This window comes from Oncorhynchus kisutch, linkage group LG7, assembly GCF_002021735.2.
Source record: "Oncorhynchus kisutch isolate 150728-3 linkage group LG7, Okis_V2, whole genome shotgun sequence".
NCBI lineage: Eukaryota > Metazoa > Chordata > Actinopteri > Salmoniformes > Salmonidae > Oncorhynchus > Oncorhynchus kisutch.
Window position 1 is genome coordinate 41238624 of NC_034180.2, and position 14093 is coordinate 41252716.

Sequence of the window (14093 nt, forward strand, 5' to 3'; positions counted from 1 at the left end):
ACACACACACACACACAGACACACGCAGACACACACACACACACGCAGACACACACACACACACACACACACACGCAGACACACGCAGACACACACGCAGACACATGCAGACAAACACACACACACACACACACACACACACACACACACACACACACACACGCAGACACACGCAGACACACGCAGACACACGCAGACACACACACACACACACACACACACACACACACGCAGACACACACACACACACACACGCAGACACATGCACGCACGCACACACACAGACACACACACACACACGCAGACACACGCACGCACACGCAGACACATGCACGCACGCACACACACACACGCGCAGACACACGCACGCACACGCAGACACATGCACGCACACGCAGACACATGCACGCACGCACACACAGACACACACACACGCAGACACACGCACACACAGACACATGCATGCACACACACACACACACACACACACACACACACACACACACACACACACACACACACACACACACACACCCTGTCAGTAAACCAATCACAAGGAATTATCCTAAGGTTATTACAGCCTCATAAGGAAACAGCATGTCTCTTTTTCCTCCATATAGGGCTCAACAGATCATGTTTGTGGTAAGAACCTATTCTGTTTTAATTATGCGTCTGCCCAGAGAAAACCATTTCACGTCTTTGTAAAGAAATTGACAGTAATACATCTCCACACGTAGAATGTCCCATATTCAGCTGGAGTGCATCCAAAATGCCATCCCATTCCCGAATTAGTGCACTACTTTTGACCAGAGCCCTATAGGAGCCGTAGTGCACTAAATAGGGAATAGGGTGCCATTTGGGCTGCAGAGTTGTGAGAGTGTTGTAATAAGCCCAGGTTGATGTGAAGCCTAATACATAACAAGCTTATTCTCCTGCTTGTCTCCATGTTTCCCACACTTTAATCCCCAGTGGGATTAGCCAACAAATCTCCAGGAAAATTGGGAAAAACTCCTCCAGACTTCTAGTGGTGTGGAACCAAGCAAATCATATGGACTCCATATTGACTCCACATTATGAGCAGCCAGACGAATAGTACAACGCATTCTTTGAGAAGAATTAAAGCCTTTTGAAGGGGTTTTAAGTGCGAGATAATCGGGTAATTGTGTTGAAAGTTTTTTTTCATATTAAATGGCTGTCAGATTAGCAAGGCTGTCATTTATCACGTCTAATAGGCGTGGAGGGTTTACGGAGCCAAATGCTCTCACACACTATATTATACACACTATAATATACACACTATAATATACACACTATATAATACACACTATAATATACACACTATATAATACACACTATAATATACACACTATATAATACACACTATATAATACACACTATAATATACACACTATATTATACACACTATAATATACACACTATAATATACACACTATATAATACACACTATAATATACACACTATAATATACACACTATATAATACACACTATATAATACACACTATATTATACACACTATATAATACACACTATAATATACACACTATATAATACACACTATAATATACACACTATATTATACACACTGAATTATACACACACTTTACACATCGTTTACACTATAAACACACTGAACATGTGAAACTGTGTATTCTAAAGGCTCTTATTGAGATGACAAAACTGTGAGGTTTTACTGAGCTTTAAAGACATGCTCTGGAACTTTGGCTACTACTAAGTTTTTTTAAACCTCCCACTTTAGACTGAATGTGTCAATGTGTAGCTCATACATACATAATCTATGAGCAGAATTACTGTTTTAATTTAATTACCCACAAAATCCCTAGTTTGAAAGTGACTGTTCACTGGAGGCTGTGCAGACGCATTTCCTCTACATTTCCCCCCCCCCCCCCCCACGTGGACCAGCCCCCTGGCAAACTTGGGTTCCAGCCCCTTGCCATTTCAGTGACAGAGAGAGACCAATGACGTGTTGCACATACAGTATCTGCACATATGTGACGTAGCAAGTGAGCACTACCTTCATAGACGCTAGCTAAAAGGTATACAAAACATCCAGAGAATCTGTTAAAGGGAAATGAAAAGGGTCAAGAGGAAGTCTTCAGTAATTCTGAATCTACTGAATTTGGCTTTTTTGAATGGGAAGCAGGGTTGGAATCAAATCAGAATTGAATAGAGAATGCCTCGTAAATTCCAATTCAATTCTTGAATTTTAATTAGAGTAGTTAACCCTTAACCTGTATAGGGGTTGATTTGGGCACTGACAAATGCCTAAATTGGAACGTAGTGGCTGGACAGTAACATGCTGTACACGACACATCAAGGCTCTGGCTCTGCTCTTCACAGCGCTGCATGAGTTTTGACTGACAAGACGTCCTGAACTTGAGCACCGCCCAGGGCAAGAAGTTGCCCCAATCCCTCCCGCTAATTGGGCAACTTTTGCAAATGTTTTGTTGTCTGAGTGAGGGAAATGCTGTAAATGAAGAGGACTGGATGTATTTAGAACGATGAGATAATTACTAATAAATGTGCACTTCACATTTCATGTCACATTACAGTGTCAACGTTGATGGTCGCTCTGTTTGATCTAACGTTTCAGTAAACAAGTCTAAGGCTAGGCTAGGCTAGGCTAGGCTAGGCTAAGTGACAGAGCAATTGTCCAATAAGTTTTAAATGGGTTGTTGACATTTGTATTGTTTGGAAACATTGAAATAAAACAAAAAAATTTTGGGGGGGTTATAATGGGATGATCAGTAGTTTGATGGTCAAGTGGCATATACAGTATAAGTGATATCATAGGGTTTACATTGTATCCAGAAAGTACAAGTCCGCAAAATCTTTGTACCAATCACGGATTGTGGCATTAGAATACAAAACACACTATATAAGGTAGGGTCTAATATAACTGCATTTTTTGTCGAGAAAATATCATGATCTATTCTAAGCACTAAGGTTAAAAGAGTATATGAACATTGTTTCCAGAGAAAAGTGATATATTCTTGGTATCTGGAAGTATACCTGTCAGATTCAATTAAACACTCATGTTCTATTTTCAACTCATGAGTTGAATGGGAGTCAATTCAAACATTCTGAATTGAGCTCAACTCTGATGGGAAGGTTACAAAAAGTAGTGTGATCTTTGAACCAAATGTATTTATTTGGCAGACAAATACAATTAAAGTGTTTGAATAAAACAATGTATACATTTGTTAGACATCAACATTTTCAGCACGAAAGCGAACATATTTATTTTGGAAATATATTTTTGCTGTTAAAGTAAGAGTATTGATTACCATACAGTTTTGTCAAGAACAAATTTAGAGCGAGTTTCATTTTAAGCTGTGTATTTTCTCCTAAGAGCATGTACCAAGCCATACCGTGACTGCACACATTTATGATCTTTCTATTGTTGTCCAGAAATACAGACATCGTTGTGGACATCGTGGTGCTGTCTTTGAGCATCCCCTGACAACACGTGTTGCTACAGATGGCATTCCTCCTACCAACAACTAGATTTCCTATCTAACTCAGAGCAAATGTACGTGTGATGTTTTGTTTTTTACATTGTTCTGATAAGAGTGTCTACTAAATAACTGATCGTCAGCGTTTGTACCTGAGCTATGTTACACCAAATAAAAAGAAGGTGAACTTTAAGAAACAAATCATGTCTAGGCAGCTCTCTCCTATGTGTTCCCAGCCTGCAGTTCACAGCTTCAGTCAAAAGAGAGCACTTGCCATCCACTTAAAGAAGCAGCAAGCTCTTATCAACTCTCTCTCTCTATCGCTCTCTCTCTCCCCCTCTCTCTTGCTCTCTATCACTCTTCCCCATCTCTCTCTTTCTCCCTCTCTCTCTCTCTCTCTCACTCTCTATCCCCCTCTCTCTTGCTCTCTCTCTCTCTATCACTCTTCCCCATCTCTCTCTTTCTCCCTCTCTCTCTCTCTCTCTCTCTCACTCTCTATCCCCCTCTCTCTTGCTCTCTCTCTCTATCACTCTTCCCCATCTCTCTCTCTCTCTATCTCCCCCCTCTCTCTCTCTTTCTCTTTGTCCCTCACTCGGTCTCTCTCCCTTTCACCCTCTCTCTCCCTCCATATTCACAATACTTTGACAATCACGTATCTAAAAGTGTCTGTGACGTGTGCAGCATTCCAGAACAGATGTTAAGTGCTGTGACTAGCCTCCCTCAATTTTGGTAAACATCTCCCATTTTTGCACTGTCAAAACGTCCCTGTCAGTGTGTCGAGCTGGAGGAGTACGTACAAATACAAAAGTGTGTGTACCTCAGTATGTCATCCCTGTCCAACTTCCCCTCCACCTATGATCCTTTAATTGACCAACTAGTTTGGGTACAAGATTCTCTGGTCTGGTGAAAGCAAGATTGAACTCTTTGGCCTGAATGCCAAGCGTCACGTCTGGAGGAAACCTGGCACCATCCCTATGGTGAAGCATGGTGGTGGCGGCATCATGCTGTGGGGATGTTTTTCAGTGGCAGGGACTGGGAGACTACTCAGGATCAAGGGACAGATGAACGGAGCAAAGTACAGAGAGACCCTTGATGAAAACCTGCTAGGAAGCGCGACTTCAGACTGGGGCGAAGGTTCACCTTCCAACAGGACAACGACCCTAAGCACACAGCCAACACAACACAGGAGTGGCTTTGGGACAAGTCTCTGAATGTCCTTGAGTTGCCCAGCCAGAGCCCGGACTTGAACCCGATCAAACATCTCTGGAGAGACCTGAAAATAGCTGTGCAATTTGCATAGAGGAATGGGAGAATGGGAGAACCTCCCATTGTGTGCCAAGCTTGTAGCGTCATACCCAAGAAGACTCGAGGCTGTACTCACCGTCAAAAGGTACTTCAACAAAGTACTGAGTAAAGGGTCTGTATACTTATGTAAATATGATATTTCAGTTTTTTATTTTTAATAAATTAGCAAACATTCATAAAAACCTGTTTTTAATTTGTCATTATGGGGTATTGTGTGTAGATTGATGAGTATTTTATTTTTTTAAAATCAATTTTAGAATAAGGTTGTAACCTAACAAAATGTGGAAATGTTAAGGGGTCTGAAAACTTTCCGAAGACACTATATATCTAGTACATATGATATGAATTTATACAGCCAATGGTAAACAATGAAGAATTGTTTCTCTGTCACGCTAACCAATTATCAATTGTTCCTCATTCCCACCTCACCCCCCATCATAACCCTTCACCTCTTTACCGTTGGGTGTGTCTGGGGGTGTCCAGGTAATGTTGAGGGCATGGGGGGAGAGAGGAGTGACGTAGGGGGCAGGGATGTTTTCAGGGGTGCTCTCCTCTGTGTGAGCCTCGCTAGGGAGGCTGAAGGAACAGCCTCCCCCCGTACACGCCTAAACACATGGGAAACACACACATGTATAAACATGCATACACACAGGAAACAAGGTTTACAAGATAAAGGTGAGTTTCGTTTGGACACAAAAAGTTATGTAATAACACATGATACAGTATAATTGAATCCTCATATATAACTGAGAGTGTACGTGTGTGTACTCACAGTGACAGTGAAGCTGTAGGTGGTGCCTGGTGTCAGGTTACGGAGGGTGTGGTCTTCAAACAGTTCCGAGCTGTTATACACACACACTGGCTCCTCCCCTTCTACTGACAGGTACACACTGTAGAACTCTAACACACCATTCACCTGCTCAGGACGAGACCACCTGGAGGGAGGGAGGGAGGGAGGGAGGGAGGGAGGGAGGGAGGGAGGGAGGGAGGGAGGGAGGGAGGGAGGGAGGGAGGGAGGGAGGGAGGGAGGGAGGGATACAGACAGACAGGAAGTTTTATTAATGCTCGGGGAATGGAAATTATAGGTTATTTGGAGGTTTTTGAATAACTTCCTTAAAACTTTCACTGAATGTTTCAATAAGACTTTTAATAACACTACTAGATTATTTTGGGTAATTTTTTTTACTCCAAGCACAAATAGGACACGTGGAAATTATTATATGTATATATTATATATTATATACATATAATTACATATATATTATATGTGTTTTTAAATAACATTCTTAGAATGTTCTCTAGACGTTACTAAAGTTTCCTTATGGTTTTTATGGAAAGTTTCCTAACATTCTCAGAACAATTTGAGAACATGACTTAAATAGAATAAAACCATGAAGAAACCTGTGGGAAACGTTATACTGAAGTACTGAAATTCCCACAGTTCCAAAGAACCATTCCCGGAAAGTTGTATGCAAAATAACCATAGGACAACCACACTCTCACCAACATATACTGTAGTTCTCAGAACGTTATGTACTAGCTGGGTAAATATAGAACAGAGGACACCACTATCTGAGGAGGGATCAAGGAGAAAGAGAAACAGAGAGACTTGACTTGTGATGCTCTTTATTGAGACATCTTATTTTTTAAATGTAACTAGGCAAGTCAGTTAAGAATAAACTCTCGGTGACTGGTCCAACACTCTAACCACTACGCTATCTGCTGCCCCGACTGACTTAAAACCACAACAAAACCCCAGTGAAACCTCACCCCACTAAAAACTGCACCAACTCAACAACAAAGAACCACAATACACAAACCAAACCAGAGACATATATTTTTCTATGTTTTTTTATTTATTTAACTAGGCAAGACAGTTAAGAACAAATTCTTATTTCAATGACGGCCTAGGAACAGTGGGTTAACTGCCTGTTCAGGGGCAGAACGACAGATTTGTACCTTGTCAGCTCGGGGGTTTGAACTTGCAACCTTGCGGTTACAATTCCAATGCTCTAACCACTAGTCTACCCTGCTGCCTTCTACACTCTAACCACTAGGCTACCCTGCCGCCTCTACACTCTAACCACTAGGCTACCCTGCCGCCTCTACACTCTAACCACTAGGCTACCCTGCCGCCCCAATAATAAATTTCCAAACATTACTGGCATTTATGTGTTCTTCTTCTAATTGGCCCACACCCCCATTGAAGGCCATTCCGTTCGGAGCACTTACAATTGGCCTAAGACCTAATAGGCACCACTCCTTAGGACCACACATTTTTCTAATTGGCCCAGGGCTCAAGAGAGACCCCGCCCCCCTAGGACCACCTTCAATGTGAGCCATTTTGAGAAGTGATGAATGTATCCAGTGGTTGGTATGACTGATGAGTGTGTTACTGTACAATGAGCCTGACTAACCAATCTATCACATTACTCATGTATACTGTGTCGATAGTGGCAGTAATTAATTCTATCATTGTAGGTAGTGAAACCAGAGAGGAGTTTTTAAACAATGATTTTATAATTTATTTAAAAAATAGGGCTAGAAACAACTCAGGAGAAAATGCAGAATAAACAGATCATACAGGCTAATATAAATGTGAAATTGACACCAGTAAAGCTCCAGTATATTCAATTCAAAGGGTAACAAAGTGAGATTTTGCCATAGGAAAAACTAGATCTGATGTGTGTAGTGTGTACTGTAAGTGTGCATTGGACAGAAAAGTGTGCATGCTCGCCTGTGTAGGTACGCGTGTGCTGGCCAAGTGAGGGCAGGGGGGGAGAGGAGAATGTGTTTCTGCTGATATTGTTTTGTGCATATCCAGCAGGCAGGCCTCTCAACCTTTCTCACAGGCAGATTGCAACACAACAAAAGAATATTGAACACGTATGATCCCTCTACCTTGCCTATTAGGATTCTGCTAACAAGGCAGTACCTCTCAGCTCACAGGCCACAGCTACAGCATCAAAGGAGAGAAACAGAGCGAGAGAGATATAGAATCTTTAATGTCAAATTACAGCAAAACTACTCTTTTTTTCTCTCTCTAATCTCTAATCCCTCTCAACTTCTTTCTCTCACCACTTCTTTCGCTCACCAGTCTCCATTGAAAAAAAAAATGTCTCTCTCCCTTTGTGCGTGTATGCATGGGTGTGTACTCCTATGTCCTCTATGTATTCTACTTGTCCTTTTACTAGGGATGTGACAAATATAAAAATGTCTTAAAGTTAAAACAGCAATTTTTTGTTATTTGTTTTCCATTAAAACAAGAATAAGAATGAACAAAATAGCACGTTAATTCACAATGCAACTCTGCTGCTACTGCTAGCAATGGTGTGGGTCTCTCGGTATGTCTCTTTCAGATGTACTACCATTACTGTACAACTTCAGTAAAACATTGCCTATCATCAATGAGTAGGTTAGGGTATTCTACACTCAACAGACTGAAGACTGAACACACACTCACATCATTAGCTAAGAGAAAGAGCAGGTGAACTAGCACAAGGCTGTATTGCATTAGTGGAAACCAAGACTATTCTCAGGGTAGGTCTGCCGGTTTTGACGAGCAGAAGTGACTTTTCGTAGCAGGTAGGAGAACTTACGCAGCAGGTTAGGAGAATTAACGAGGCAGGTTTAAGAGAATTCGGTTAAGGTTAGGAAAGGGTTGTGGTTAGTTAAATTGTCCCAGACGACGCGACAACCAGGCCTGCCCTGAGAACTCTCTTGGTTTCCACTAAAGCGATGCTGCCAGTGCCAGGGAGAGAGAGGAAGGGGCAGGCAGAAAGAACCGTGGTGCACATACAGGGCCTTCAGAAAGTATTCACACCCCTTCACCTATTCCACATTTTGTTGTGTTATAGCATGAACTCAAAATTGATTAAATATGTTTTATTTTCTATTTACACGCAATAACTGAAAATTACAAAGTGAAAACATGTATTTAGACATTTCTGCAAATTAATTGAAAATAAAACACAGAAATATCTATTTTACATAGGTATTTACAACCATGAGTCAATATATGTTAGAATCACCTTCAGCAGCAATTACAGTTGTGAGTCTTTATTTCACCTTTGTTTAACTAGGCAAGTCAGTTAAGAAAAAATTCTTATTTACAATGACAGCCTAGGAACAGCAGGAACAGCTCAGGGATTCGATCTAGCAACCTTTCAGTTACTGGCCCAACGCTCTAACCACTAGGCTACCTGCCGCCTCTAAGACCTTTGCCCATTATTCTTTTGAAAATACTCTGTCAAATTGGCTGTTGATCATTGCTAGACAAGCATTTTCAAGTCTTGCCATAGAGATTTAAGTCAAAACTGTAACACGGCCACTCGGAAACTTCTTGGTATTGTAGGTTATTGTCCTGCTGAAAGATTAATTCATCTTCCAGTGTCTGCTGGAAAGCAGACTGAACCAGGTTTTCCTCTAGGATGTTGCCTGTGCTTGGCTCCATTCTGTTTATTTTTTTCCTGAAAACCCCCTAGTCCTTAACAATTACAAGCATACCCATAACATGATGCAGCCACCACTATGCTTAAAAATATGGAGAGTGGTACTCTGTAATGTGTGGTATTGGATTTGCCACAAACATAACACTTTATATTCGGGAGAAAAAAGTGAATGGCTTTGCCCCATGTTTTGCAATATTACTTTAGTGCCTTGTTGCAAACAGGATGCATGTTTTGCAATATTACTTTAGTGCCTTGTTGCAAACAGGATGCATGTTTTGCAATATTACTTTAGTGCCTTGTTGCAAACAGGATGCATGTTTTGGAATATTACTTTAGTGCCTTGTTGCAAACAGGATGCATGTTTTGGAATATTACTTTAGTGCCTTGTTGCAAACAGGATGCATGTTTTGCAATATTACTTTAGTGCCTTGTTGCAAACAGGATGCATGTTTTGGAATATTACTTTAGTGCCTTGTTGCAAACAGGATGCATGTTTTGGAATATTACTTTAGTGCCTTGTTGCAAACAGGATGCATGTTTTGGAATATTACTTTAGTGCCTTGTTGCAAACAGGATGCATGTTTTGGAATATTACTTTAGTGCCTTGTTGCAAACAGGATGCATGTTTTGGAATATTACTTTAGTGCCTTGTTGCAAACAGGATGCATGTTTTGGAATATTACTTTAGTGCCTTGTTGCAAACAGGATGCATGTTTTGGAATATTACTTTAGTGCCTTGTTGCAAACAGGATGCATGTTTTGGAATATTACTTTAGTGCCTTGTTGCAAACAGGATGCATGTTTTGGAATATTACTTTAGTGCCTTGTTGCAAACAGGATGCATGTTTTGGAATATTACTTTAGTGCCTTGTTGCAAACAGGATGCATGTTTTGGAATATTACTTTAGTGCCTTGTTGCAAACAGGATGCATGTTTTGGAATATTACTTTAGTGCCTTGTTGCAAACAGGATGCATGTTTTGGAATATTACTTTAGTGCCTTGTTGCAAACAGGATGCATGTTTTGGAATATTACTTTAGTGCCTTGTTGCAAACAGGATGCATGTTTTGGAATATTACTTTAGTGCCTTGTTGCAAACAGGATGCATGTTTTGGAATATTACTTTAGTGCCTTGTTGCAAACAGGATGCATGTTTTGGAATATTACTTTAGTGCCTTGTTGCAAACAGGATGCATGTTTTGGAATATTACTTTAGTGCCTTGTTGCAAACAGGATGCATGTTTTGGAATATTTATATTCTGTACAGTCTTCCATCTTATCACTCTGTCAATTAGGTTAGTATTGTGGAGTAACTACAATGTTGTTGATCCATTCTTAGTTTTCTCTTATCACAGCCATTAAACTCTGTAATAGTTTTACAGTCACCAGTGGTTTCCTTCCTCTCCAGGCGAGTGAGTTAGGAAGGACGCCTGTATCTTTGTAGTGACTGAGTGTATTGATAGACCATCCAAAGTGTAATTAATAACTTCACCATGCTCAAAGGGATATTTAATGTCTGCTTTTTTTTTACCCATCTACCAATAGGTTCCATTATTTGCGAGGCACTGGAAAACCTCCCTGGTCTTTGTGGTTGAACCCGTGGTTGTAATTCACTGCTCAACTGAGGGGCCTTACAGATAATTGTATGTGTGGGGTACAGAGATGAGGTAGTCATTAAAAAATCATGTTAAACACTATTATTGCACACAGAGTGTGTCCATGCAACTTATTATGTGACTTGTTAAGCAACTTTTTCCTCCTAAACTTATGGAATCTTCCCATAACAAAGGGGTTGAATACTGATTGACTCAAGACATTTCAGCTTTTAATTTTTGATTAATTTGTACAACTTTTGAAAAACATTGTTCCACTTTGACATTATGGGGTATTGTGTGTAGGTGTGTAGGTCAGTGACACAAAATCCAAATTGTATCCATTTTAAATTCAGGCTGTCACAACAGAAGTCAAGAGGTGTGAATACTTTTTGAAGGCAATGTATATCTTGGTAAACTGTGTATCTTGTCTTCCATGCCTCGCAAATTCACCACAGTAGCTTAAAGTTTGCCTCTTGCCTCTTCCTCTCAGAAAATACTGTTTTGTGATAACTGCACTTTGATAGTAATGTTGTTTTTTGGTTATTCATTTCTCTTAATGTTAAGGATCCCAATTTCGTGTAACGGTTTTAATGTTCACACCCCAACCTTTTACCTTGTGTGGTCATCAGTAAAGTGCTGACATTTCCCTGAGAGAGAGAGATCAGTGTTTCTCACCTTAACCTGCTGGCCTCACTCTCCCTCTGACACACTGTCTGCATACACTTTTCTGTACTCTGATTTATTCATTCACCCTCTGCTGTTCTCTTCTCCACCCTCTCTCCGGTGTGTGGCACGCTGCCCTCCTGCTGTGGGTCTTAAGTGATGGTGGTCAGGGGCTCTAATGGCACACACACTCTATAATATAGAGACTCATACGGTCTCTCTCTCTCGCTCCCTCTCCCTCTCTCGTTGGAGGACAGTCAATGCCATGTAGTGTGAAGCCATCTATCTACCTATAAGCCCACAGTCTTTCTAAAGGTGTCATATTCAATGACTTGGAGAGTTGTTTATGGCTATAATACCCTGCTCAGAGACACACATCCCTATGAATTACCTCAGTGGTGTGTATGGAGCAGTGACACACAGCATCCTATACAGAATCTATAAACAACATCTCCACTTTGAGGATCATAGACAATCAAGATACTTCCTGAATGTATCCAATGGTATTTTATTATTATGTAGTAAGATAGGTGGTGCAGTTATATTTCTATGTATGTGTGTACTATATACTGTAACTACTGCTGTACACACCTTTTCTATTAATATACTTTGCCTTTTGGAAAGTATTCAGACCTCTTGACTTTTTCCACACTGTTAGGTTACAGCCTTATTCTAAAATGGATTAAAAATGGATTAAATATTTTTTTTAATATTTTTTTTCCTCATCAATCTACACACAATATCTGATCAGGTTTTTAGAAATGTTTGCTAATTTATATAAATTAAAGTATTCAGACCCTTTACTCAGTACTTTGATGAAGCACTTTTGGCAGCAATTACAGCCTCAAGTCTTGTCAAGTCAAGTCTTATGACGCTACATGCTTGGCACACCTGTATTTGGGGAGTTTCTCCCATTCTTCTCTGCAGATCTTCTCAAGCTCTGTCAGGTTGGATGGGGAGCGTTGCTGCACAACTATTTTCAAGTCTCTCCAGAGATGTTCAATCGGGTTCAAGTCCAGGCTCTGGCTGGGCCACTCAAGGACATTCAGAGACTTGTCCCGAAGTCACTCTGACGTTGTCTTGGCTGTGTGCTTAGGGTTGTTGTCCTGTTGGAAGGTGAACCTCCAGCCCAGTCTGAGGTCCTGAGCGCTCTGGAGCAGGTTTTCATCAAGGATCTCTCTGTACTTTGCTCCATTCACCTTTGCCTCGATCCTGACTAGTCTCCCAGTCTCTGCCGCTGAAAAACATCCCAACAGCATTATGCTGCCACCACCATGCTTCACCGTAGGGATGGTGCCAGGTTTCCTCCAGACGTGACGCTTGGCATTCAGGCCAAAGAGTTCAATCTTGCTTTCATCAGACCAGAGAATTTCTCATGGTCTGAGAGTCTTTAGGTGCCTTTGTCAATCTCCAAGCCGGCTGTCAATATTTTACTGAAGAGTGGCTTTTGTCTGGTCACTCTAACATAAATGCCTGATTGGTGGAGTGCTGATGGTTATCCTTCTGGAAGGTTCTTTAGAGCTCTGTCAGAGTGACCATCGGGTTCTTGGTCTCCTCCATGACTAAGGCCCTTATCCCCCGATTGCTCAGTTTGGTCAGCTCTAGGAAGAGTCTTCGTGGTTCCAAACGTCTTCCATTTAAGAATGATGGAGGCCACTTCAATCCTGCATAATACTCTCGAAGCTCTACGGACCATTCCTTCAATCTCATGGCTTGGTTTTTGCTCTGACATGCACGGTCAACTGTGGAATCTTATATAGACAGCTGTGTACCGTTCCAAATCATGCCAAATCAATTGAATTTACCACAGGTGGACTCCAATCAAGTTGTAGAAACATCTCAAGGATGATCAATGGAAACACAATGCACCTGAGCTCAATTGTGTCTCATAGTAAATGGTCTTAATACTTATGTAAACAAGTTATTATTATTATTATTTATTTTTTTATACATTTGCAAACATTTCTAAAAATCTGTTTTCGCTTTGTCATTATGGGGTATTGTGTGTAGATCGCTGAGGGAAAAAACAATTTAATCCATTTTAGAATAAGGTTGTAATGTAACAAAATGTGGAAAAAGTCAACGAATACTTTCCATAGGCACTGGTTATATATTTATTCCGGATATTGCCCGTTCTGATATTTCTTAATTTCGAGATTTGTTTATTTTTCTGGATTATGTGTGTATTGTATTGTTTGTATTGCTAGGTATTACTGCACTGTTGGAGCTAGAAACACAAGCATTTTGCTGCACCTGCGAAATCATCTGTGTACGCAAAAAATAAACTTTGATTTGTGCAGTGCTAGTAGAGATGTGTGTGTGTACTACTCAGTAGAGATGTGTGTGTGTACTACTCAGTAGAGATGTGTGTGTGTACTACTCAGTAGAGATGTGTGTGTGTACTACTCAGTAGAGATGTGTGTGTGTACTACTCAGTAGAGATGTGTGTGTGTACTACTCAGTAGAGATGTGTGTGTGTACTACTCAGTAGAGATGTGTGTGTGTACTACTCAGTAGAGATGTGTGTGTGTACTACTCAGTAGAGATGTTAATTTATTTATCAGTTTATTTTACCAGGGAAGTT

The 14093-nt window shown here is 40.7% G+C and overlaps 1 protein-coding gene across 1 annotated transcript in view; it reads right to left on the reverse strand.

Annotated features, from left to right (window-relative positions):
- Positions 1-14093, reverse strand: part of LOC109894627 (usherin-like) — a 378093-nt gene that overhangs the window by 173490 nt on the left and 190510 nt on the right. The window contains 2 exon segments of the mRNA XM_031828079.1: positions 5258-5405; positions 5573-5735. Of these exon segments, the coding sequence (XP_031683939.1) occupies positions 5258-5405; positions 5573-5735 (311 nt within the window).